Genomic DNA, 23,096 nt, shown 5'->3' on the forward strand with positions numbered 1-23,096 from the left:
GATTTTAAATCTAAATCATATCTAATACTTTACAAATCTTAAACCCCTATATCTAAATTATAACATAAAAACTATAGTACAATAACAAAATTTATCAAAAAAAAAAGAAAAAAAAGAGAAAAGTCTCTCATTGGTTGATCCTAAATGACAAAGATTCCCTTTGGTTTATCATCAACCGTTGATAGAGTCAATCCAATGGACATAATCCTCTAATTATTTTTCCTTTCTTTTTTCCTCCTCTCCTCATCTTGTCTTTCCTTTCCACGCAAATCACTTCTTTTTTCTTTTCTGTTTTTCTTCTCTTCTCTCGTTGTCTCCTTCTTCTTTTCGTCAAGTTGAAGAAAAATTGCAAAGCCCAGAAGATTAATTGATGAGTTCTAGAAGGTATGTTTCATGAATTCATCAGATCGCTAGATTTCCCAACACATCGTTATTCAAATATGGAGATAGATCTGGGGAAGTTTGATAATTAAATAGGTTTCATCGCAGATCTGTGTCAATGACGAGGCCGAACATCGACGGACGCACATGACTGCCACGGCGACACCACTACTTAGCCGAGAGACGCCGTTAAAGTACTAAGGAGACAGAAAAATAAATCCGGCGACGGAAGAGTTCTAAGGAGACGGTGGCGGAGCAAAAGGCTTGTACCGCGGGTGGAGTGCCGGTTCTAACCCTCCACCGGTTAGGTTGCAGCCGGCAACTGGACTCGTCGGCAAACGAAATCCGGCTGAAGACACAGGCGGCGGCTGAAGACTGAGGCGGCGGCTAAAGACTGTTATGTGTGATTAGGGTTTTTTTTTTGTGTTTTTAGCATCCGGTTCAACCGGGGTTTTGTAATTGATTCAATTTGGTAACTCTTAACCATTCCCGGTTTGGGTTCTTTATTAATACAAATATATTTATTAATTAAAAAAAATCTTTTCACGAAATCTATAAATATAAATATATATATATATATATGAATAAAAAAATTTATTTTTATTTTGTTTGATTTGTATAAATAAGATCACAGTCGTAAAATAGTCGTCAAATAGTCATTAAATTTGGCGACTACGCTACGACTACTTTTACGACTACGAATATTAGTCGTAAAATAGTCGCTAATTAGCGACTATTTTTACGACTATTTATTTTAGCGACTCTCGATTTACGACTACATGAATTAGTCGCTATTTAGTCGTAACCCACCATTTAGCGACTTTTAGTGTAGTCGCTAAAATCCAGTTTTCTTGTAGTGTCTCTCAAGCTCCCACTCTTGATTTTTATTTTGGTCATCACATCTAGTAAGTTTTTTTTTTTTTTTTCGTTTGCCAACAATTGTAAGAATAATACCAAAAAAAAAGGTGTAGGAAGTTGTTTTTGTTACAAGTGACAGAAACAAAAAGTAGCATCATAAATCATGTTTTTATAAACTTTTCCATTATATTATTAAAAGAACTAATACATAAAAATATAAGAAAATCATACTAACTGAATATCTATGATTGTCGTGAAAACATATTCATTCCGGAATTTTTAAGTAATAATTATATTATTTTTTTGCAATTTGATAAGTTTTAAGAGCGTAGTGATAATGCATTTCTAGGTTTTGATTCATTTTTGGTGGAAAATAACATTTATCAAGTAACAAAATTTTGGTTGGATCTTGATTTTTATTTATAGATCAATCCCTTGTTTTTCTTTTGAAATTTTATTAGTGGATGAAAATTCTAACCTTTAAAGCCATTTTGTTTATGCAAATGATGGATGAGAAGATCTTGGAGCAGAAGCAAGAAAGCTGACCGGAGTTGATGATATATTAATCGAAGGTGCCGCCGCAAGTCCACAGTACGTAGACACCGATGACGCATTGAACAAAGTCCCATCTTGCAAGAGGGACATCGACTGTAGTTTTCAGTGTCCCAAGGGAGGATTCTGCAACCAACGCCTAGGCAGATGTGAATGTTTGTAATAATAATCGTATTATAATCAACTTTTATCAATAAAAATTTACCAATTGTATTCACAGATAAAATCTTTTTAAAAAAATATAAAATCATTTTTACCAATTGTGTTCACAGATAAAATCTTTTAAAAATAGAAAATCATTTTTTTTCTTTTTCAAATTGATTTAGTCTTTGGATATATATACAATATAAACCGTTTACTATTCTATAGTTAACCCTAGTCAGATTTGATTTAACCTAGAAGCTTCTAGGTCTCCTACACGTTTACTTTATTATAGACGGTCGACTTCTTCCATCTTTATCCATTGAAACTAGTTCTCGCTCTTTATACGAATCCTTCCTCGCGAAAATGGCTAATCCTAAGGTTTTCTTTGATATGACCGTCGACGACAAACTGGCTGGTCGGATTGTGATGGAGCTCTTCGCCGACACGACACCAAGGACGGCCGAGAACTTCCGAGCCCTCTGTACCGGCGAGAAAGGCATCGGGAAGAGTGGTAAGCCACTGTACTACAAGGGATCACGCATTCACTTTGTGTCCCGCAAATTGATGTTATGTGGAGGAGACATCATTGTCGGGGACGGTCCGGGTGTCCTCTCTATGGCCAATGGTGGTCCAGACACCAACGATTCTAGGTTCATGATCTGTATGCAGAAGTGTTTTCCACTCGACGACGTGCACGTCGTGTTCGGCCAAGTTGTTGAAGGAATAGATGTGGTAGAGAGCATTATGGAAGATGTAGTAACTTATAACGGGAAGCCTTCCAAGACCGTGGTGATCGCCGACTGTGGTCAAATTTCATAGATTTGAGAGTTTTTTTATCCTATCACTACAATGGTAGCATGCTTGGTGTGTTTTTGTTCGTTGTTTGGATTTGAGTTTGCTAAAAAAAATAAAAAAACACACCTCCAAATCTTGACCAGTACCGGCAACGGACTGAACTTGATTTGCCAGTTGCCACATTATAAATGTATGGCTAAAGAGACTACGAATACATATCAAACTTTCACGACACTAAAATTTTTTATAAATCAAAAATCCAAAGCAAAGTTGAAAATGAAGAAAGCTTCTCTCAAGCTCCCACTCTTGATTTTCATTTTCGTCATCACATCTATTAAGTTTCTTTTCTTTAATTTGTCAACAGTTGTAGGAATTTGCTTTTATATAATAACTAGTATTCTTACCCCATACTACGTACGGGAAAATTAATTTATGAAGTTAAAGTAAAAAGATATGAATTATAGCAAAAGTGATAACTGGAAGTCATGCTAAATTTTTAGATAAATCCCTTGTATTTCCTTTGAACTTTTATTAGTGGATGAAATTTCTAATCTTTAAAGCCATTTTGTTTATGCAAATGTTGGATGAGAAGATCTTGGAGCAGAAGCAAGAAAGCTGACCGAGTTGATGATATATTAATTAATTGAAGGTGCCGCCGCAAGTCCACAGTACATAGCCACTGATGACACATTGAACAAAGCCCCATCTTGCAAGAGGGACATCGACTGTAGTTTTCAGTGTCCCAAGGGAGGATTCTGCAACCTACGCCTTGGCAAATGTGAATGTTTGTAATAATAATCGCATTATAATCAACTTTTTATCAATAAAAATTATCTATCAATTCTTCCAAACGTTATACTCTCTTATGTATTACAAGATTGATAATCATAATCGAAAACCAATTTAAAACTCTAAGCCACTAGCTTTGATTGTTGAACATTCTATAACCACTAAAGGAGGGAATCTTGAGGCCTGTTCTTCTTTGCCAGTGATAATCTTGACCTCAAAGAGACGGTTTCTTCTTCTTCTACTCCATAGTCATCATTGTCAAAATACAATACCATCAATCACCAACTTGTCGCATCTTTTTTTTTATTCATTTACGGTTCCATATCAGTTTGCAGAAGTACCTTATTTTTGCGTACTTCATTGAAATGTGACTCTCCAAGTTGTCTCAGTGGCTAAAATTCTAATGATCAAGTTAAAACTTTTTTGTATTACTTACAGATTTTGGCAAAAAAAACTTTCACTTACTCATTGGCCAAATATATCTCCAACTTTGCATTGACTTAGCCGAATTAGTTCCAACACTAACTAAACTTGAAAGGTTTAGTTCGGCCAAAATAGAAAAATTATTAGGGGCAAACGAATAAGTTTGAGATTTTTAAAATAACTAAATATTGTAATAAACCATTTGGATGGACTCCATAACCGGCTCATGACCCATTAGGGTTTTACCTTATTCTGTGTATCCTGCTATTATCCTTGTATATATATCTCTTATTCTATTAATGAAATACACAGTTCACAACACGTTATCAGCACGATAGCCTCTCACCCTAAAAGCTAAAAATCCTGAAACCCTAAATCTCTCTCACAAAAACCAAAACCCTAAACATCTGAGAAAATCGGGATCTCCACTGAAATCTCTAACTAGTTATGTCTCCGTCCACGTGGCGTCTCCGATCTTCTATCTCAACAAAATCTAGATAAGTATTCATAATTTTATTCTCGGCAGTCACAGTTTTTATCATAACGTGGGGTGAATAATTCATATATGCTCACGCTTTAATATACCACTTCCGATGATGTTATTATGTTAACTATTGTTTATTTAATTACATATGATTATTCCTTTTCAATAAACGTTTGGTTCCAGATCTTTATTTTCTCTATACGACTATACATGTTAATAATTCTATGATTTGTTTCACCCCATGATCGATTCATGCTCAACTGTTTTATGGAATCATGCTTTAAATAATTGATATCTGTTGATTTAATTATTACGAAGACGAGATCTTGTTTGTTAGGAAATATAATCGTTCATGTCTTTAGTTATTCCATATGTTGATTTCAATTATGGCTTCCCGTGGAAGACATATGTTTGTTATTTTATTATTTGGCTAAGTTGATGATTAATGTAATAGCCATGTTTCCATGAGCAAAATTCTAAGTTTCTCAGGAATCATGATTATATATATTGAGATTTTGTAGGAGGTCCCAACCAGCTAAGAGACATAACTGTTTCCAATCTCCGTATCAGATCTCGGGTCTCTGTTTCAGTTCTCCAATTAAGATAAGTGCTATTTATTTATTATGCTTTATATACATGATCCAATTAAAGTTTGATAAGATAAAATTTGCATGAAAATTGGCACATGTGATTTGATTTATGATTGGAGAATTAATTGAGAAGTTAGTGAATGGAAAGATGTTTAATGGCATGATAGATTGAATGTTTTAATATAAACCCTAGGTTAAACCGAAAGTAAACCGAAACCCTAAATCCTAGGTTAAACCGGTTTAATAAACCCTAAGTCACGGTTTAAGATCAAGCTTCCCATAAATGGAAAGTTTCCAGAAATAAAAAGTTTCGTAAAATAGCAAGTTTCCCAAAATAAAAGGTTCCCTAAAATAGCAAGTTTCCCAAAATGGAAAGTTACCAAAATAGGAAACCCCTCCATAAGGAAATATTCCAAAACACTAAAGTACATAATTGTTTAGGATTTCTTTCTAGACGAGAAATAGAAATTTTCCATAAAAGGAAAGTTCCATATAAGGAAAGTTTCCATAAATAGAAAGTTCCATACATAAAACCGAAATCCTAGCAAAAACCCTAGTACTATAAATCGCGGATGCTAAAACCCTAAAACTTAACCGCGAAATCCTAATATCCTAATCTAGTATGATCTGATTGTTTGGTTGTTGCATACTAGATCAATCTTCTAGGGTTGATTTCATCCATATATATATATATATATATATATAACATGATTGTTTAGAAAACACTTGCTGACTCGGTCTTAAATACCGCATGACTTGGTCTAACCGATTACATGAGTTCTCATTTAACTCTATATATTATAGATATCAGAAATCAACTATTATGAATACACGGCACTCAATGCCTCTGGTGACAATTATTTAAAATGGGCTTTGGACACTGAGATTGTCCTAAAGGAAAAAGGGCTTGGTGAATCTATTATGGAAGGAAACAATGTCACCAGAAGAGAAAGATATAAGGCGATTACTAACATACGCCATCACCTCAATGAGAGTCTCAAAATCAGTACCTCACTATTAACAATCCTCTGGACCTCAGGACAGAGTTGAAAAAAAAAAAATCAATATAACCACCAAAGAACGGTGCTATTAACCAAAAGCCCGATTCGATCGGGAGAATCTCAGATTCCAGGAATTCAAATCCATGAATGAGTATAACTCAGCACTATTTAAAATAGTGTCAATACTGAGATTCCGTGGTGAGGAAGTTACTGAGAATGACTTGCTAGAGAAAGCATTCTCGACCTTTCACACAAACAATATATTGCCTCAGCAACAATATCGTGAAAAAAGTTTTTACCACATATGCAAGTCTAAACTCTTGTTTTTGGGGAGGACTCCTCTGTAGAGAGTGCTAAGGAGTGAAGCTTTGGAGAAACCGTGATGAGAACATTGATTCTGATATGCTACTTGCTGAGCAAAACAATGAGTTATAAATAGTGAAATGAGACCTCCTGGTCCTACCCCATTATCAGAAGCCCGTTGGGCTGAAGAGCCTAAAGAAACTAAAGAGTCTAACCACGTCCAAAGAGATAAGTATCATGGCCACAGTCATGGTAAATGGAATGAACGTGGTAGAAGTGGAAATTATAATTTATATGATCAAGGAAACTATTCATATGGTTAAGGCCACCGACCCGACTTTGGTCGTAATCGAGGTAGGCCACAGTATACCCAAACCACAACACTCAAATAAACTTGTTTGCCACTGATGAGGAATGGGGAAACCATTGGACTAAGACGTGCAGGACACCTAAGCATCTCGTTGATCTCTATCAAGAGAGTTTGAAAAGAATCAAGAAGCTCATTTAGTTCATCACGATGGTGAAGAAGATTTCGACCATGAGATAGATGATTATGAGAATTCAATAAACAAAGACATGGTTCATTAGCCAAATTGCGGGTATAGCTAAATTTAGTGAAGGCTAACGGTAGGCCCATGGCAGGCCCATATTCCCAAGGGCACGCATCCTCAGATGCTTCATATTCACCCAGCTCAAAGGGGCTTGTTGAGTTTCAAAGAAATGTGTTTGAATAGTTTCCACATTGAAACTAAGGGTGAAGGGAACAAAGGATTCCCATATATTACTAAGAGCACCCAAGACCATAAGAAGGTCTTAGAGACTATACCCGCGTCATAGACCTTTACTATGCCAAGGTCAATATGATAGAGGCTAATACAGTAAACAAAAGGGTTTACTGAGAAATTCACTAATGGCATGACCGGCTTGGCCAGCCTGGTTCTAACATGATGCGTAAAGCTGATATTAAAATCAAAAAGGCACACTCCTTAAGGACCTCACGTGTGTAGCATGTACACAAGGGAAACCCATACTAAGGTCATCACTAGTCAAAGCAACTAGAAACTTGGTGTTTGCTAGATTGCTGGCCCAGACCATAAGTCTGTGAGCCCACATACTTAAGACTATATGTCTAGATAATGCTGGTAAATTATGTCCCAAGTGTTTTATGGCTACAGTAGTATACCCCGTGGCACATGTCCATACTTGAACTCACAGTAGCTGCTTGGGGACACACAATATTATATGTAACAAGAGCTTATACGCATCAGTCCATTCTAGTGAGCATAGATATTCCCCATCCCAATTGCTAACGGGTCATGAGCCAGACGTTTCCCATCTTAAGACATTTGGGTGTTCAGTCTATGTACCCATTGCACCACCACAGAGAGCAAATGATGGGACCTCAAAAGGGGATGGGAATATACGTTAACAATGATTCTCCCACCATCATTAAGTATCTCGAGCCAAAGGCCAGATTCAAGGATTGTCATCTCAATGAATCCGTTTTCCCAACACTGGGTGGAGAGACTAACAAGCTGGTCAAAGAACTTACATGGAATCAAACATCCTTCACATGGCAAGATCCTCGGACTCCATCAGAGATCCAAAAGACTATATATCTGCAAAAGCTAGCTAAAACAGTTGCCAAGATTCCTATAATGACCCAAAGAGAGTAACAAAATCGTACATACCAGCTTGTAATGCACCAGTACGTATTGATGTTCACAAGGAACACAATCAAGTTGCTATAGAGGCTAAAACAAGTAAGAAACGTGGTAGACCCAAAAGGTTCCAAAGACAAGAACCCTCGGAAATCAAAGAAAGGTGCAAGGGAAGCCGAGAAGGTTCAAGAAACCATAGACATGGCCGGCTAATAGACATAACCCTAAGGTACCAATCAATGAGGTTTGGGACGCCAAACCTCAAGGTCCTAAAAAGGTGTAAAGAGATCTCTATAATTAAACTATATCATGTCTAGAATACAATGGAACCGAAAAGATGTCGACATCAATGATAATATATTTGCGCACAAGGTAGCAACTGAAATAAATGAGGATCAGGAGCCCACGTCTATACTAGAGTGCACTCAAAGACCTGATTGCTTAAAATGGTACAAGACCATAAAACGTGGAGCTAAGAATCATTAAGAAGAAGAATGTGTTTGGTCCAATACAAAGGACACCATTCAATGTAAAGCCAGTGGGACAAATGAGTCTTTGTGATTATGTGAAATAAACATAGTGAAAGCGTAATATATCAAACACGGCTTGTCGCACAAGGATTCACACAAAGACCAGAAATAGAGGAGATATACTCCCCTGTGGTGGATGCTAAGACATTTAAATTTTTGCTAAGTCTGGCTATATAAAAGAGAAAGATTTGCGGCTATTGGATGTAATGCTTGCATATTTATATAAGTCCACTGGATAATATATGAGATTACCAGAGGGTATTGAGCTCAAAGATAAGAAAGATTCTCGAGAACAGCACTGCATAAGGCTGGACAAATCCTTATATGGACTGAAACAAAGCGGACGTATGTGGTATAACCGGTTAAGCGAATATCTCATCAGAGAAGGCTATAAAAACGATCCGATCAGTCTATGTATTTTTATCAAGAAGTTTGCAAACAAAGGATTTGTAATCATAGCAGTGTATATGAATGATTTAAACCTCTGGGTAATCGACCAAACAGTTGAAAGACCTAGGCAATAATTAAGTTCTGTTTGGGATTACAACCTGAGTACGTGAATAATGGAATCCTTGTGCATCAAATGGCATACACTAAAAGAGTACTCAAGGAGATTTAATAAGGACCAGGCCCGCCCATTGACCAGGCCCAATGGTGGTGAGAAGCCTCAGATTGGATAGTGATCCATTCAGTCCGGAAATGCCAAACCTCAGTGCCATAGGAGTTCTAATGAATTTGGCTAGACACACTAGATCAAACATTTGTTTTGCCGTGAGTCTCCTGTCTAAATTTAGTTCATGATCAACCCAAAGGCACTGGAAAGGTTTAAAGGAAGGTTTGATTAAGTTTTAAAGTCTATTCTTCCTGCATTGTTTACTTGGGTTTATTCTATATTGATCTAACCAAAGAAGGTCCAGTTTGCTTTGGTTTAGATTGATTTACTAATGCAGGATATTCATAAGATCAGATTATGGCATGGTCAATGAATAGGAACTACGTGTGGCTTGATCCCTTCCTAGGGTACGTAGGCAGCCTTCCTTAAGGCGCAGCTACTACTACATCAAAGACCATCATATTTGAAGACAACGCAGCCTGTATTGCTCAACTCAAGGATGGCTACACTAAGAGGGATCGAACGAAGCAGATTCTGCCCAAGTTCTTCTTCACTCATGAATTACAGAAGGACGGTCAGGTCAAAGTTCAACAGATCCGGTCAAGTGAGAATTCAGCCGACCTATTCACCAAATCATTGCCGACTTCAACGTTCCGGAAGCTCATTCATCAGATCGGAATGTGCGGACTTAAGGATCTACAGTGATGCTCAAATCAGGGGGAGTAATGCGTGTTGTACTCTTTTCCTTCACCATGGTTTTGTCCCACTGGGTTTTTCTGGTAAGGTTTTAATGAGGCAACATTCCCCAGCGCATTATAGAGATCCCGGTTTAGTATCGGGCACGGTTATGTCTTCCAAGGGGGAGTGTTATAAACCATATGGATGGACTCCATAACCGGCCCATGGCCCATTAGGGTTTTACCTTATTCTCTGTATCCTGCTATTATCCTTGTATATATATCCCTTATTCTATTAATGAAATACACAGTTCACAACAAATATTAGTTTTAGGTGTGGGAAAAAAAAACCTTACCTGGAAAAACCATACCGCAAACAAACCGAATTACATACGGTTTCTATATGATTTAATATGATTAATAATATTTAATATAATGAAATGATGATACAATTGGATTTGATATATCTTTTATTGAATATGATTGATTAAATATATATCTTTAAGTTTTTTGTAAATTAATAATTACTATCAATTAAGATTTTCTTCTGGTTTATTAATTAATTATGTCTACATTATGATTTCAATTGTAGACTTAATGAATTTATTAAAAAAAAAAAAAACAAATCCATACAAATCCAATGGCATATCATAGAAATTTTAATATTTTCATTGAAATTTATTTTAAACTGATCCCAAATTCTAATGGTAATAGATTTTCTACCCCTAACATTTGGTAGTAGATTAATTCTGCAAATCTTTGGCATGGACTTTCCAGCTATATATATGGATGAATATATGGCTAAATACTACGACGAAATAGCATTATAGCTAGCAACCTTTCACAAGACAAAATAAAATTATTTCAAAATTCGAAATATTTTTTGGAAAATGATGAACGTTTCTCTCAAACTGTCACTCTTGATTTTCATTTTGGTCATCACATCTAGTAAGTGTTTATATATTATATATATATATACATATGTAATCCATTTGCACCAAGAAAAAAAAAAGAAGCATATTTAATCCTTTCGACCAAAACAAAAGCATATCTCAATAAGTCAATAACATGAATCGATGTTACTTGTACTAAACCGAGAGAATATAAAATCATTAAAGCACCTAATACGATATAATTATAAGTATGAATCGATCAAGGCATGCATGAGAACTTATCTCAATCGGAAATTTTTGATTAGAGATCCGAGACGTTGTTGGAAAAAAGGGAACGGTGTCATCGTGTCAAAGAGATTGGTAGTCTCCGTTTTCTCAACGACTAGGGTTTCGTTGAAGGTGTTTATAGCTCAGGCGGGTAAGGTTTCGTCATAGATCTTAGCTTTAAACGAGAAGGGTTTCGTTTAATTTTTTTTTTTTTTTTTAGTTCAAACGGCTAGGGTTTTTGGTTTTTGTGAGAGAAATTTAGGGTTTCGGGATTTTTAGCTTTTAGGGTGAGAGGCTATCGTGTTGATAACGTGTTGTGAACTGTGTCTTTCATTAATAGAATAAGGGATATATATACAAGGATAATAGCAGGATACAGAGAATAAGGTAAAACCCTAATGGGCCATGGGCCGGTTATGGAGTCCATCCATATGGTTTATAACAATATTCAATTATTTTACAACACTTGCCTTGTTTTAGCTTTTGAATTATATTCTATCGTTTTAGAGGCACAAATATTACTAGAGAAACAAATTCAAACCCTTATGAGTTATGAATGAATAGATATTGGATCAGAAGCAAGAGAGCTAACCGGAGTTGATAAGAAACTCGAAGTTGCTACCGGAAGTTCAAATTACGGCGGCACTGCCAGGACCTTGGTGGCCCGACCTTGCAAAAGGGATGTTGATTGTAACCGTCAATGTCCCAGAATCCAAGGAGGAGAATGCAATCATCGCCATGGCACATGTGATTGTTTCTAATTGTATTAATCGCATTGTAATCTATTTTTATCAATAAAAATTTATCTATCAATTTTCAGATTTTATAATCTCATTTGCATTTCAAGGTTAATAATCATAAGTTATAATTATAAATAGCAACCTGATCCACATTGATATAAAAAAAAAAAAAAAACAACAAAAACAGTTTTCATCACTTTTCAAGGTCTACACTTGAGGACTCTTCTCTTTGGTAGTGATAATCTTGACCTCAAAGAGACTGTTTCTTCTTCTTCTTGTCCACTATCATCACTGTCTAGAACAACAATGGATTCAGGCATTGATGCTTCTTCCAAGCCCGAGTTCTCAAACTCACCGCGCCAACTTCTGTCATCTTCATTTTGATTCATTTCCAGTTTCATATCAGTTTGCGCAAGTACCTCGGTTTTGCTAACTTCATTCAACTCTCTAAGTGGTTGTCTCAAGGACAGTTTTCTGCTTAGTCTATTGTTGTCACTCTTTGCAGCAGAAGTTCGAAAACTCGAGAAGGCCAAGTTATCATTAAATGGCTGCTTCAGCCCCAGAGAAAGCTTCTTTCCATTTGAATTTGGTTTCTTGTTTTCTTTGCAAGCAGCCGAAACTACATTTGTGAGTTCTTCACCACACAAGTCCTTCTTTTGAGATTGAGGAGGCAAGGCAAGAGATAACTTCTTCCTGCTCGTTTTTATCACATCGTTACCAAATGAATTCGCCTCGCCAAAACCAATCACTGCTTTTCTTTTCCCATTTCTATCCTCTTGTTGATCTTTCGCTGCAGTGTCACGGTTCACTGTATGTGCTATGCTTAAGGAAGATTCAATCCCATCGTCATTACCAGCTAAAACACTAATTCCACTTTCACAAGCCTTCTCATCTCCATGAATCTAAAGAAACAAAATCAACATTTACTTAGAAGCTCACTGAAGACTCAAATGTTGCGTAAAAACTATATAACTAATTGTGAACCTTAATTTGGAAGCTGGTGCTGCTTCCATCAGGCTTAACCTTAGCATACTTCTCAGTCATCTCTCGTGCTTTATAATCGAAAGTTTGTCTATTGTATTTATACTCCCTGCTCTGTAAAAAAAACACCAGAACAAAAACTTAAAGAAACAAAAGCAAAATCACAAGAGAAAATAAGTGTGTTTCAAGTAGAGACTTACTACTTCACACATCAATCCATCATCCGGATTCGGTTCACTAAGCAACAATCCGATACTCGTCAAAACTGTCGAGATATTCAACGATGGTTGCCAAGCACCCTATCAGAAACTAAACATTGTTAACAAGATTCATGTATTCCATCACTAGTGTTGAATAGCTAACACATACAAACTCTAGAGATTTTGAGTTTCCACAAGAATCAATAAATCAACAAAGGCAATGAAGGAAGATGATGAAACAAAGTCTAACCTTGGGAGGGAGATTAAGAATATCAAGGCAAATCCGGCCACTGTTATCGATGTTTGGGTGATAAATCGGTGTAGAAAATGCCACAATTGGAGGCTGAAATGGATATCTGATAGAACTCACATCAACGATTGAGTCAATTTTCACATCAGATTCAAATCATCAAACACCAAAATCGAGTTTGATAGATTTACCTCTCAGGGATTTGAATCTTCACATTGAAGATTCCATTAGCATATACAGTATCTTCAGGACCTTCGATTTCTGGAAAAAAAGTTAATGGATCTGAATTTGATGAGGAAATTGAAAATTCAAAAGAGGATTTGAAGAGAAACTGACGAGCATCGATGGTGGAGAAAGTGGAGAAGTCGCCGGAGCCAGAGGCGGCGGAAGAGAGATGTGGAAACGAAGCGCCATGAGGTGGATCGGAGAGGAGAAGCTTTAGCTCTTTGTGCATTCTCATGCTTAGTCTCGCTGCTTGAGCCATTGATTCAGAAACTTCTTCGTCTTCACAGATTCTGAACAAATTTTGGGGGCAAAAGGGATTTTTGCAGTGATTGGCACTGGCGGGGAAGATATTTTGGATCTAAAAGGTTTTGACTTATGGGCCCAAAAACAATTGGGCCAAGCCTGTGTATACATGTGAAAGTTTCTTAAGAAACATTTGTTGATGGTGATAACCATGTATTTGTGAAATCAAAAAAGTTATAACTGAAAAAACTATATAATAAAATAAAATGTTTATATAATAATAATAAAAGTCTGAATAAATGTCTTCTACTGTTGTGCTTTTTAACATAGTTTTATTTTTACTTTTTATTACTAAAATATATATATTTAAATAAAATTATTGCAACCGTTTATTAGAAATAGAACTATTACAACATTTTATTTATTTGATGAACGATTGTAATTTTTATTATTTTATTTTATGAACAATTGTAACATTTAATTACATACTGTCATGTTTCTCGACATAATTCTTCATAAAAAAAAATCTAATTTTTAAATCTATTATCTTAGAGATTGTCTTGACAATGGTAATTTTACTCATTTCTTTTTTCTATCTTTTGATTTTTTTTTTTTAAATCTCATGATTTAAATACTAATTTAAGGACCAAAATTTTTTGGAAAGAACCATACCATGTTTTCGTAATCTAATTATTTTACTTTATATAAAAGATTTTTATCTAGTGGACGGATCTTCAAAAATAGTTTTCTCCCCACATATTACATATCATTATATCAAATTTATCGTAAATACCCTATCACCATTTAAATTTAATTATGAGAAAAATAAATTTTTGAAAATATGAAACTTATAAATTGTATTTAATTCTCAACAATCAAGAAATAACCAACTTAGAGAATAAATTTATAAATCAATAAATCTTGCTTCTCTATAGGGTGCGCTTTTGTCCATGTGACGTACGAAATGACGAATAATCGTCTACTAAACTATTTTATCCGTACGACATCATTTTCTATAATATTAGTTTGAAACTATACTCTAAAAGTCTAAAATCATGTTCGTATACCTGAATTAAGCAACGTATGAATAAATTATCCAAAAAATACAAAAACACTCGAGTAGTGGAGTACGAATCGCCAGCAAAAAAGATTCTACGCAACGTGTCGAGTCACTACTTGTTCCTTCGCACTAACCAGTTCGGACCATGTCAGTATCCAACGCACCCACACGCTCGTCGTCTCTTGTAATTATCTCACACAATGGCTTGGGACCAATAACTTGCCACCAAGAAAAGCAATTGACCTAAGGCTTTGTGGTACCTGCATGGTTAAAAGCAAAACATGAACTTGCCACGTTATTACAAAAGCAAACCACGTCACCTGTCTCATTGTTACACACTATATCTCTTGCTCTCCTTCATTTCGTTATGGACAACAAAAATTATGAAGTGGGGAAGAGTTGTCTCCAAATACTTTTTTATTGTCCTCTCAATTTATATTAATTGATAATAATCGAAATAAATAAATAAACTGTAGGTTGACAAAGCGTTAATTTAATAAAAATAGATATTAGTTGACAGTCTAGAATTTTTCAAAACTAATTATTATAAACTTGTCGTAATAGAGAGGTAATTAAACTTATCAATCAATCTTGATTAATAATTTCAAGTATCCCACTAAATCAAAATTGTCCTTAGGTCTTGAAATTGTACTACTAGCAGTAACAGAGCCGTAGCAACAATTATGAAGGCCGCCCGCGAAAAAAAAAAAAAAAAAGGCCGCTTTAGAAAAGTGTATACTTATAAAAAAATTTAACCATAAAAAAAAACCTTCTCTCACGCTTCAGGTGATTCGAACTCATGACCTAAGATATGTGGTGTATGACATAATACCACTAGGCTACCAAAACACATTGGTATTTGAGGGCCGAAAATATTAATAACTTCTCGGAGGGCCGCAGCTCCCGCTTCTCTTGCTTCTATCCAGTTACGGCTCTGAGTAGTAATCAAACAAACAAAAACTATAGCTTGTGGATTCGCTAATCCCATTTGGCGATCAGAGTAATACTTATTGTTGAAATCAAATGTTGTAATTAAGATTCGATTAAAAGGGAAAGTTATACTTAAAAAGAAAGGAGACTACAATTAAAAAATGAAAAGTAGAAAAACTGTCTCTCGCCTATACGAGGAGGTCATTTTCTCCAAGGCTCTCGAGGATTAAGGACCATGCTTTGATTCTATACATTTTTGTTTTATTCCAACTATAAATATTAGTATAACATACGTAATATGTGGTTACATTTGACCCACGTCCCTTGAATTAAGTCTAGATTAATTTATCCAATATGTAATTAGGAAAGTTTTATATAAGATTGCTGCTATTGGATTTCTCGGTGGTGGCTTAAACAATAAAATACTAGTGCCTTTGATGCGTGTGAATTTTTATTGGTTGTAACTAGTTTTGATTCTTAACCAAGCAATTTATATCGTAGTAGTTTATGTTTACAATATTTAATAGGAAATGCTCCTATGATTAGATAACTTTTGCTACTTTTGATTGGAACTGTAAAGGTTTTGATGCTTAACCAAGCAATTTTTTTTTTCTTACCAAGCAATTATATTGAAGTACGTAGTTTATGTTTATGATGTTTAATAATACTCCTCTAGTTAGATATCTCTTGCAAGTAGCATCACTTGTGTGGCTATTTATTCCAGAGTCCATGGATATGTATAAGAAAATAGTGGTGAACGTTTTCAGATTGAAAAGTTGTCTTGAACATCATGTTTTTTTTTTAACTGTGGTCTGTGTACATGTTTACTTGGCATTTAGTGCCCAAAAAAGTGTTATTGTTATAAATAGTATCATTAGGAAAAATACAATGGCCTGTCATTAGATTTTCTTAATGATATGCGACAAAGAAAAATGGATTGTCTTAATGATATATCTCAGTATAAATTTGGGGTTATATGTGTTACATATATTGAGTATTCTTGTATGTGTGATATGTTCTATTATCTTTGAATCAGTACTTTTTCATTTAGTCGGATAGTTTTAAGTTAAAATCTGAATATTTTCCGTCAAAAGTTTTTAACATAATTATAAACTAAAATAAATGACACCCTCTCTATTTCCTTTTGTAAGATTATTGTAGACAATTTGACGTTGGTTTTACCTAAATGTCTTTTTTTCTAAATTGTTCTCACTCTTGAGAGTTTTGGAGTATTTTTAAGAGGAAGAGGTTTGTTTTGTGAAAAAAGTGAAAAGAAAAAAATCATGTCACGAATTAGAAATAATTTTGTTTGTGCAAGATACAACAATTACTGCAAGGAATTACAATTGAATCATATATATCCTTCTAATCCGGTATCGGAAAACCAGTTGAAAAATCGATGGACTAAGCTTTCTATATTGGGAGTACCTAACCCTTAGAATTAGTCAAGCAGCTTAAATCATCTATATGACTAAAAATTACAATAAGAAAAAACACAGCCTAATAATAATATGCAATGGATCAAATAACTTGTCACATAAGAAATATATTAACAAAACAAAAAGGGCAAAAAAGACCTGAAAGCTTTGAGACACACCTGCATAGGTCCCACAGTTCACTCGTGACACCGTGAAAGCAAAAACACGAACCCGCCACGTTACACAAAAAGCAAGCCACGTCAATATAGTCTCACTGTCAACTACACTTAACTTACTATTTTCACATTTTATTTCCCTATTTTATTTTGTTTATATAAACCTACCAGCCTCCTCCTTAATTTCTTTACCAATAATATAAACCGTAACAAAAAAAAGAGAGAGAAATGGAGGACGACAATGGTAACAACACCAACAACAACAACAACAACAACGTGATCGCACCTTTCATTGTGAAAACATATCAGATGGTTAATGATCCTTTGACCGATTGGCTCATCACTTGGGGACCTGCTCACAACAGTTTCATAGTCGTTGATCCACTCGACTTCTCGCAACGAATCTTACCTGCTTATTTCAAACACAACAATTTCAGCAGCTTTGTTCGTCAACTCAACACTTATGTAAGTTAATTCATACGTTCTGGGCCTAAACTCGTACATCTTTCGAAAACTCGAAATAGGGGATTACGATTTTCTAATTTTTCTTTATCTTTTATTTTTTATTTTAGGGGTTTAGGAAAGTGGATCCGGACCGGTGGGAGTTTGCGAACGAACATTTTCTGAGGGGACAGAAGCACTTGTTGAAGAACATAGCGCGTAGGAAACACGCGCGGGGGATGTACGGTCAAGATTTGGAGGATGGTGAGATTGTGAGAGAGATCGAACGGTTAAAAGATGAGCAAAGGGAGCTAGAGGCTGAGATTCAGAGGATGAACCAAAGAATCGAAGCGACGGAGAAGAGACCGGAGCAAATGATGGCGTTTCTTTACAAAGTCGTTGAAGATCCTGATCTTCTTCCAAGAATGATGCTTGAGAAAGAACGGACAAAGCAACAAGTTTCCGACAAGAAGAAGCGTCGTGTCACGATGTCGACAGTGAAAGCAGAGGAAGAAGAAGTCGAAGAAGACGAAGGGAGGGTCTTTAGGGTTATTTCATCATCAACACCGTCACCGTCGTCAACGGAGAATCTTCACCGGAATCATTCACCGGATGGGTGGGTTGTTCCCATGACGCAAGGACAGTTTGGTAATTATGAGACTGGTTTGGTGGCTAACTCGATGCTCTCGAATTCAACGTCGTCTACGTCATCATCGTTGACCTCCACGTTTTCGTTGCCGGAGAGTATTAACGGAGGAGGAGGAGGAGGAGGAGGAGGAGGATGTGGGAATATTCAGGGAGAAAGAAGGTATAAAGAAACGGCGACGTTTGGAGGAGTGGTAGAGTCAAATCCACCAACAACACCGCCTTATCCGTTTTCTCTGTTTCGAGGTGGCTTTTAGCGTTTAGCTTCACATGATATATGATCTTTATTATGGTTCTATTATTATTATTATTTATTATTTGTTTTTTGTTCTTAATTATTTTATGTATAACCAAAAGAAAGAAAAAAAATAAGGACAGATCGATAGTTGTTTAGGTAAGTGACAGAAGAGTCAGTAGTCATCGTTTATAGAAAGTTTTGACAGTATATAATTTCTGATTATATTTGTTAGAAAGTTCATATGTTGACTTTGTTATTTGTTTTTAAAAGTATTTTCCAGGTGATTTGTGTAATATATCCATACTTTGTAATAACAACAATTTTCATCTTCTTCACTACTTGAGTGTTTTGATTTTTGAATAAAGTATAATAGCCATCTATGTTTTGTAATATAACAACCAAAAATAGGTTTTAGAATAAGTCTCGCATTGAGAGAGAGAAAAATTTGTGAAACAATATATATATTGCCAATTGGTTTTGAGTTGGAAACCAATGTTTATTAATATGGTATGTCAAAAAATTTCATCAAAACCTATATATTTCACACAATGGAAGAGATAATTTGAAATGGTATATAGACTATAGACTATATATGTTATTATAAAGCTGATCATCATAAAGTAGAAACATTGCCTATGTACTTGCCGTGGTTAAGGCGACACAAGTCGGGTGATAACAAGTCAACGAGATCACCCACTCAGATGCAAACGTATCATCAACACGACGCTCCACTTTCACGTTCATCTAAAAATGATATATCATGACATTGTTAAAATTTGAGACGTGACAGTTAGCCACTGGGACTTTGGTCGGCCAAAAACGTTTCGAACACTCATTGGGTTAAAGTGAGAGAGTATAAAAAAACGATAGATCTAATTGGACCACCTGATGTCTCACACAAGGACGCGTGTTGATACCAGATAATGGCAAAATCTCTTGTAAGATGTTCGGGTCCATGCTTTGTTTGTCGGCTCTACGTTACGCACACATCATAGCTATCGCAATTTTTTTTTGTAGTTTATGATTAATTTAATCATTTCGATGATACTTATTTACTTGTAAAGATTGGTAATTTTATCAAGTTTTAGGATCTTTTACTCATTTTAACAAATTAATTATCTAATTGTTGTGCACAAAAAAAAAAGTATCTAATTGTTAATCTTTTTGTAATTAAAAGGCTTGTTTACTTAGTAGTCTTCTTTATTTGTTGATGTAGTTATGAATTATTTTTCATATTAATTTGTGGATAATATTCTATATTTTTCTTTAGAATTTCTCCATCTAAATAGGAGAACAAAGTTGAATAATTTTCATCTGAATGCGATATTGAAAGGTCTAGTATCCATTAAAAACTACGTCGGCCTAAAATTTTTAATTTAAATACTTTCAATTAGCTAACAAAACATACTATTGGTTGTGGATTATTTAGTAATAAGAGTATAGTTTTCCTTGTCCAAATCAATTGCGTAAGACTCGACATAAATAGAAATATATACTTAAAAAAGGAAAAGAGAGAATAGTTGAAAGTTGGCAAAGGGCAAACCATCTCTCGCCAATTGGAGGAAGTCATTGTCTCTTAGGATCTAGCGAATCAAGGACCATTCTTTGATGCTATAAATTGTTGTTTTATGAATTAATTACGGATTTTGCCCTTTTTTTATAATGACATTTATGGATTTTGTCATTTTTTGAATAATTTATGGATTTTGCCTTTTTTTAGGCTCCAAAAATATGATTTAACATGCGTTTCATTCGTTATGTTTGGGTTTAGTCGGTTCCAGTTGTTCTTAGGGTTTAGTATTTGGTATAATGTACGTATTTCTGCAAAAAAAAAATCATAAATACGTACATTTTTAAGTGTTAAAAAAGGCAAAATCCATAAATTATTCAAAAAAAGGCAAAATCCATAAATGCCATTATAAAAAAAGGCAAAATCCGTAATAATCCCTTGTTTTATTAGTAAAGCCATGTAATTTTTGGATTTTTATAATGCACCTAACATGTGGTTAGCATTTGACCCACGTCCGCCAGGGGCGGAGGGAGAGAACAATGATAGGGGTCAAATGACCCAGTGGAATTTTGAAAAATATTGAGTTTTTATTAAAAAAAATTATAATGACCTCAGTCCAACAAATAAATTGACCCCTATAAATATTTTAGTTCACGTACAAGCAAAGGGAGCTTAGTAATTATATTGAATTATATACATATACAAGCCTAACAATTGTATTAAGCTATATATAATATAAGGCCCAACTAAAATCTATCAAAATTAACATAAATATAGAAGCCCAAATTGCCCAATAATTGTAAGCTAACCTAGCCTAGAAGTTAGTTCTTTTAGTGAGCAAAATAACACCGGGATGCTTAAAATGGAGGAAGAATTTGATTCAAGAAGACCAAGAAAAAAGACCGGTATAACCAACTTGCATCACTATAAGGTGGAATGTTTCTACACTGTCTTAGATATGCAACTTCAAGAGTTTAATGACCGCTTTGATGAGGTGAATTCTGAACTACTTGTTTGCATGTCATCCTTGAGTCCGATAGATTCCTTTCGTCAGTTTGATAAGTCAATGCTCTTGAGATTGACTGAGTTTTATCCAGATGACTTTACTTTTGTGGAGCGTAAATCTCTTGATCATCAACTTGAGATCTACCTTGATAATGTGAAAAACGATGAAAGGTTTACAGATTTAAAGGGTCTTGGTGATCTTGCTCGTATGATGGTAGAGACAAGAAAACATCTTTCACATCCTTTGGTATATCGTCTTCTAAAGCTATCTTTGATTCTTCATGTTGCGACGGCAACCGTCGAAAGATGTTTCTCCGCGATGAATTTTGTGAAGACAACATTGCGTAACCGTATCGGTGATGTGTTCTTAAGTGATTGTCTTGTTTGTTTTATTGAAAAACAAGTACTTGACACTATTACAAACGAATCGGTGATAAAACGATTCCAAGATATGAGTGAGCGTAGAGTTCATCTTTAGGATCTATATTTGTGATGACATTGTCAGTGTTATGGTTTTAGTAAAGTTTAAACTTTTGTTTCGTTAAAAAATTTTTGACCCCAGTGAGTCGTTGTCCTGGCTCCGCCACTGACGTCCGCTTAATTTAAAATCAACATAACTTATGCATTACTTAATTGGTAAATTTTTGCATTAGGATATGGGGTTTCTTGGTGATGGCTTAAACAATAAATTAGTGTATCTTAATGTTGATGTGTGTTAGATTTTGATTGGATTAGAGGTTTCAATTCTTAACCAAGCAACCTTTGTCCCTTAAAAGTGCTTTCTTTTATGAATTTTTTTTTTTATTTTTTTATTTTTTTTTTACTTCTCTAATAACCAAATACTTCTTGGCTTCTTGCGACACTTAGTGCCAAATTCATTTGTTTCTATTAACGTCTTATCCAATCAATTTCAAATGAAAGGGAAAAAGACAGAAAGATAGGTTAAATCATTTGTTTCCAATATATATCTTAAAGTTATTTCCATATTAAAACAAAATTTCCAAAATTATTGTCTAAAGAGTTACTTAAGTTTTCAAAGATTAGGTTCTGGAAACAGTTTCAATGAGCCTAGGTGATCAAAGTTCGTATAAGTCCTATGTGCTTTACTTTGTTACTTTTCTCATACTTTTTTTTTTTAAGAAAAAGTTTCTGTAATTTTTGTGGTTTGTGTTTATCTATTTTTCTGTTTTTCCAAACTCTCACATGTGTTATCATTAAGTCTTTCAAATCCAAAATATTAATTCTAGTGACCATCTATAAGTGGTATTCGAGCTTAGATTCGAAGATAATCGTGTTTTCTGCAAGAATAGAGATTTAGACGGATCTACGAAAGGAAGCAATCCTTTGCTCACCAAAAGATTTTTCAGGATGATGAAAGTGAGAAGAAGTTGGTTAAGGAAAATATGTTAATCAATAAGAGAGAGTTAGAACCATAGTGGAGATTTGAAGGATTTTGGTTTGATCTCTCTTGGTTTAGGATTAGTTAATCAATTATGATAACACTAAACATAAATTAACATCAAAAAGCATTGCTTATTGTTTTGTTTACTTACGAACCCTATGCAGGATTAATCAAATGGAAATGTTATATGAGGGGACGATCTTATCCAAAATGGCATCGATGATATATATCAGTAACGATACGCAAACATCGATAAGATATGGCGTAAGTTCTCACCCTATTGAGAGCGCATAAAACCTTCATATATCTCTATGTTCACCGGTTTTACTAGTTTAGGATTGTATGGATTTTGGATCTTGGATCACTTTCAAACTCTTTCTAATAATAGATATGGAGACAATCGCGGCAAGATGTAGGCTTAATCACACCGATCAAAGCTGGACTTGCATATAAGTGCAGAAGGTTTGAGATCAAAATGAACTCGTATAAGTGATGAAGGTTTGAGTATGCAATATGATGAACCAAATCTTGTATTTGAATATCTAATGTGTAGTTTACAAAAAAAAAAAAAAAAAAAAAAAAGAATATCTAATGTGTAGAAAGAAGGTTAAGCCAATTTGGTTCAAACCAAACACAACATTTTGTAATCGTTGGCATCATAAATAAAGAAA

The 23,096-nt window shown here is 34.9% G+C and overlaps 5 protein-coding genes and 1 long non-coding RNA gene across 7 annotated transcripts; 5 read left to right on the top strand and 1 right to left on the bottom strand.

Moving 5' to 3' along the window:
• Nucleotides 1-220: 220 nt before the first annotated feature.
• On the top strand, nucleotides 221-919 carry LOC110230408. The gene is made up of 2 exons (XR_002333515.1): nucleotides 221-384; nucleotides 490-919. It is a non-coding gene; the product is annotated as an uncharacterized LOC110230408 (long non-coding RNA).
• A 324-nt stretch (nucleotides 920-1,243) lies between these two features.
• Nucleotides 1,244-2,039, top strand: LOC110230407 (defensin-like protein 259; the record flags this gene model as incomplete). Its single annotated transcript, XM_021033214.1, has 2 exons — nucleotides 1,244-1,286; nucleotides 1,758-2,039. Coding segments are annotated over 2 exons (240 nt in total), but the record flags the coding sequence as incomplete, so codon positions are not given.
• Nucleotides 2,040-2,166: 127 nt separating this feature from the next.
• LOC9319594 (peptidyl-prolyl cis-trans isomerase CYP19-1) lies at nucleotides 2,167-2,964 on the top strand. Its single transcript, XM_002883481.2, has one exon. The coding sequence runs from the start codon at nucleotides 2,299-2,301 to the stop codon at nucleotides 2,752-2,754; it is 456 nt and encodes a 151-aa protein (XP_002883527.1). The 5' UTR covers nucleotides 2,167-2,298; the 3' UTR covers nucleotides 2,755-2,964.
• Nucleotides 2,965-10,609: 7,645 nt separating this feature from the next.
• LOC9319595 (putative defensin-like protein 258) lies at nucleotides 10,610-11,787 on the top strand. The gene is made up of 2 exons (XM_002883482.2): nucleotides 10,610-10,749; nucleotides 11,526-11,787. The coding sequence occupies exons 1-2, from the start codon at nucleotides 10,692-10,694 to the stop codon at nucleotides 11,720-11,722; spliced, it is 255 nt and encodes an 84-aa protein (XP_002883528.1). The 5' UTR covers nucleotides 10,610-10,691; the 3' UTR covers nucleotides 11,723-11,787.
• Nucleotides 11,788-11,797: 10 nt separating this feature from the next.
• LOC9319596 (probable ubiquitin-conjugating enzyme E2 37) lies at nucleotides 11,798-13,693 on the bottom strand. Of its 2 annotated transcripts, XM_002885608.2 has the most exons (6): nucleotides 13,469-13,692; nucleotides 13,324-13,393; nucleotides 13,133-13,238; nucleotides 12,883-12,981; nucleotides 12,686-12,796; nucleotides 11,798-12,603 (listed from the first exon to the last, which is right to left on the bottom strand). In XM_002885608.2, the coding sequence occupies exons 1-6, from the start codon at nucleotides 13,614-13,616 to the stop codon at nucleotides 11,902-11,904; spliced, it is 1,236 nt and encodes a 411-aa protein (XP_002885654.1). In that variant the 5' UTR covers nucleotides 13,617-13,692; the 3' UTR covers nucleotides 11,798-11,901. The 2 variants fall into 2 exon arrangements, with proteins under 2 accessions (XP_002885654.1, XP_020889494.1); XM_021033835.1 differs by having other exon boundaries at nucleotides 13,324-13,693.
• A 3,133-nt stretch (nucleotides 13,694-16,826) lies between these two features.
• LOC9321721 (heat stress transcription factor C-1) lies at nucleotides 16,827-18,843 on the top strand. The gene is made up of 2 exons (XM_021033371.1): nucleotides 16,827-17,649; nucleotides 17,757-18,843. The coding sequence occupies exons 1-2, from the start codon at nucleotides 17,413-17,415 to the stop codon at nucleotides 18,525-18,527; spliced, it is 1,008 nt and encodes a 335-aa protein (XP_020889030.1). The 5' UTR covers nucleotides 16,827-17,412; the 3' UTR covers nucleotides 18,528-18,843.
• Nucleotides 18,844-23,096: the final 4,253 nt, after the last annotated feature.

The sequence above is a fragment of the Arabidopsis lyrata genome, assembly GCF_000004255.2.
Source record: "Arabidopsis lyrata subsp. lyrata unplaced genomic scaffold ARALYscaffold_3, whole genome shotgun sequence".
NCBI lineage: Eukaryota > Viridiplantae > Streptophyta > Magnoliopsida > Brassicales > Brassicaceae > Arabidopsis > Arabidopsis lyrata.

Bases quoted from the DNA above. Each gene is read 5' to 3' on its own strand.
- LOC9319594 (XM_002883481.2), top strand. From the start codon at position 2,299: ATGGCTAATCCTAAGGTTTTCTTTGATATGACCGTCGACGACAAACTG.
- LOC9319595 (XM_002883482.2), top strand. From the start codon at position 10,692: ATGATGAACGTTTCTCTCAAACTGTCACTCTTGATTTTCATTTTGGTC. The intron at 10,750-11,525 runs GTAAGTGTTTAT...ATGAATGAATAG, and splicing joins CATTTTGGTCATCACATCTA to ATATTGGATCAGAAGCAAGA.
- LOC9319596 (XM_021033835.1), bottom strand. From the start codon at position 13,616: ATGGCTCAAGCAGCGAGACTAAGCATGAGAATGCACAAAGAGCTAAAG. The intron at 13,239-13,323 runs GTAAATCTATCA...GAGTTCTATCAG, and splicing joins AAGATTCAAATCCCTGAGAG to ATATCCATTTCAGCCTCCAA. The intron at 12,604-12,685 runs GTTCACAATTAG...TTGTTTCTTTAG, and splicing joins GCACCAGCTTCCAAATTAAG to ATTCATGGAGATGAGAAGGC.
- LOC9321721 (XM_021033371.1), top strand. From the start codon at position 17,413: ATGGAGGACGACAATGGTAACAACACCAACAACAACAACAACAACAAC. The intron at 17,650-17,756 runs GTAAGTTAATTC...TTTTTATTTTAG, and splicing joins TTCGTCAACTCAACACTTAT to GGGTTTAGGAAAGTGGATCC.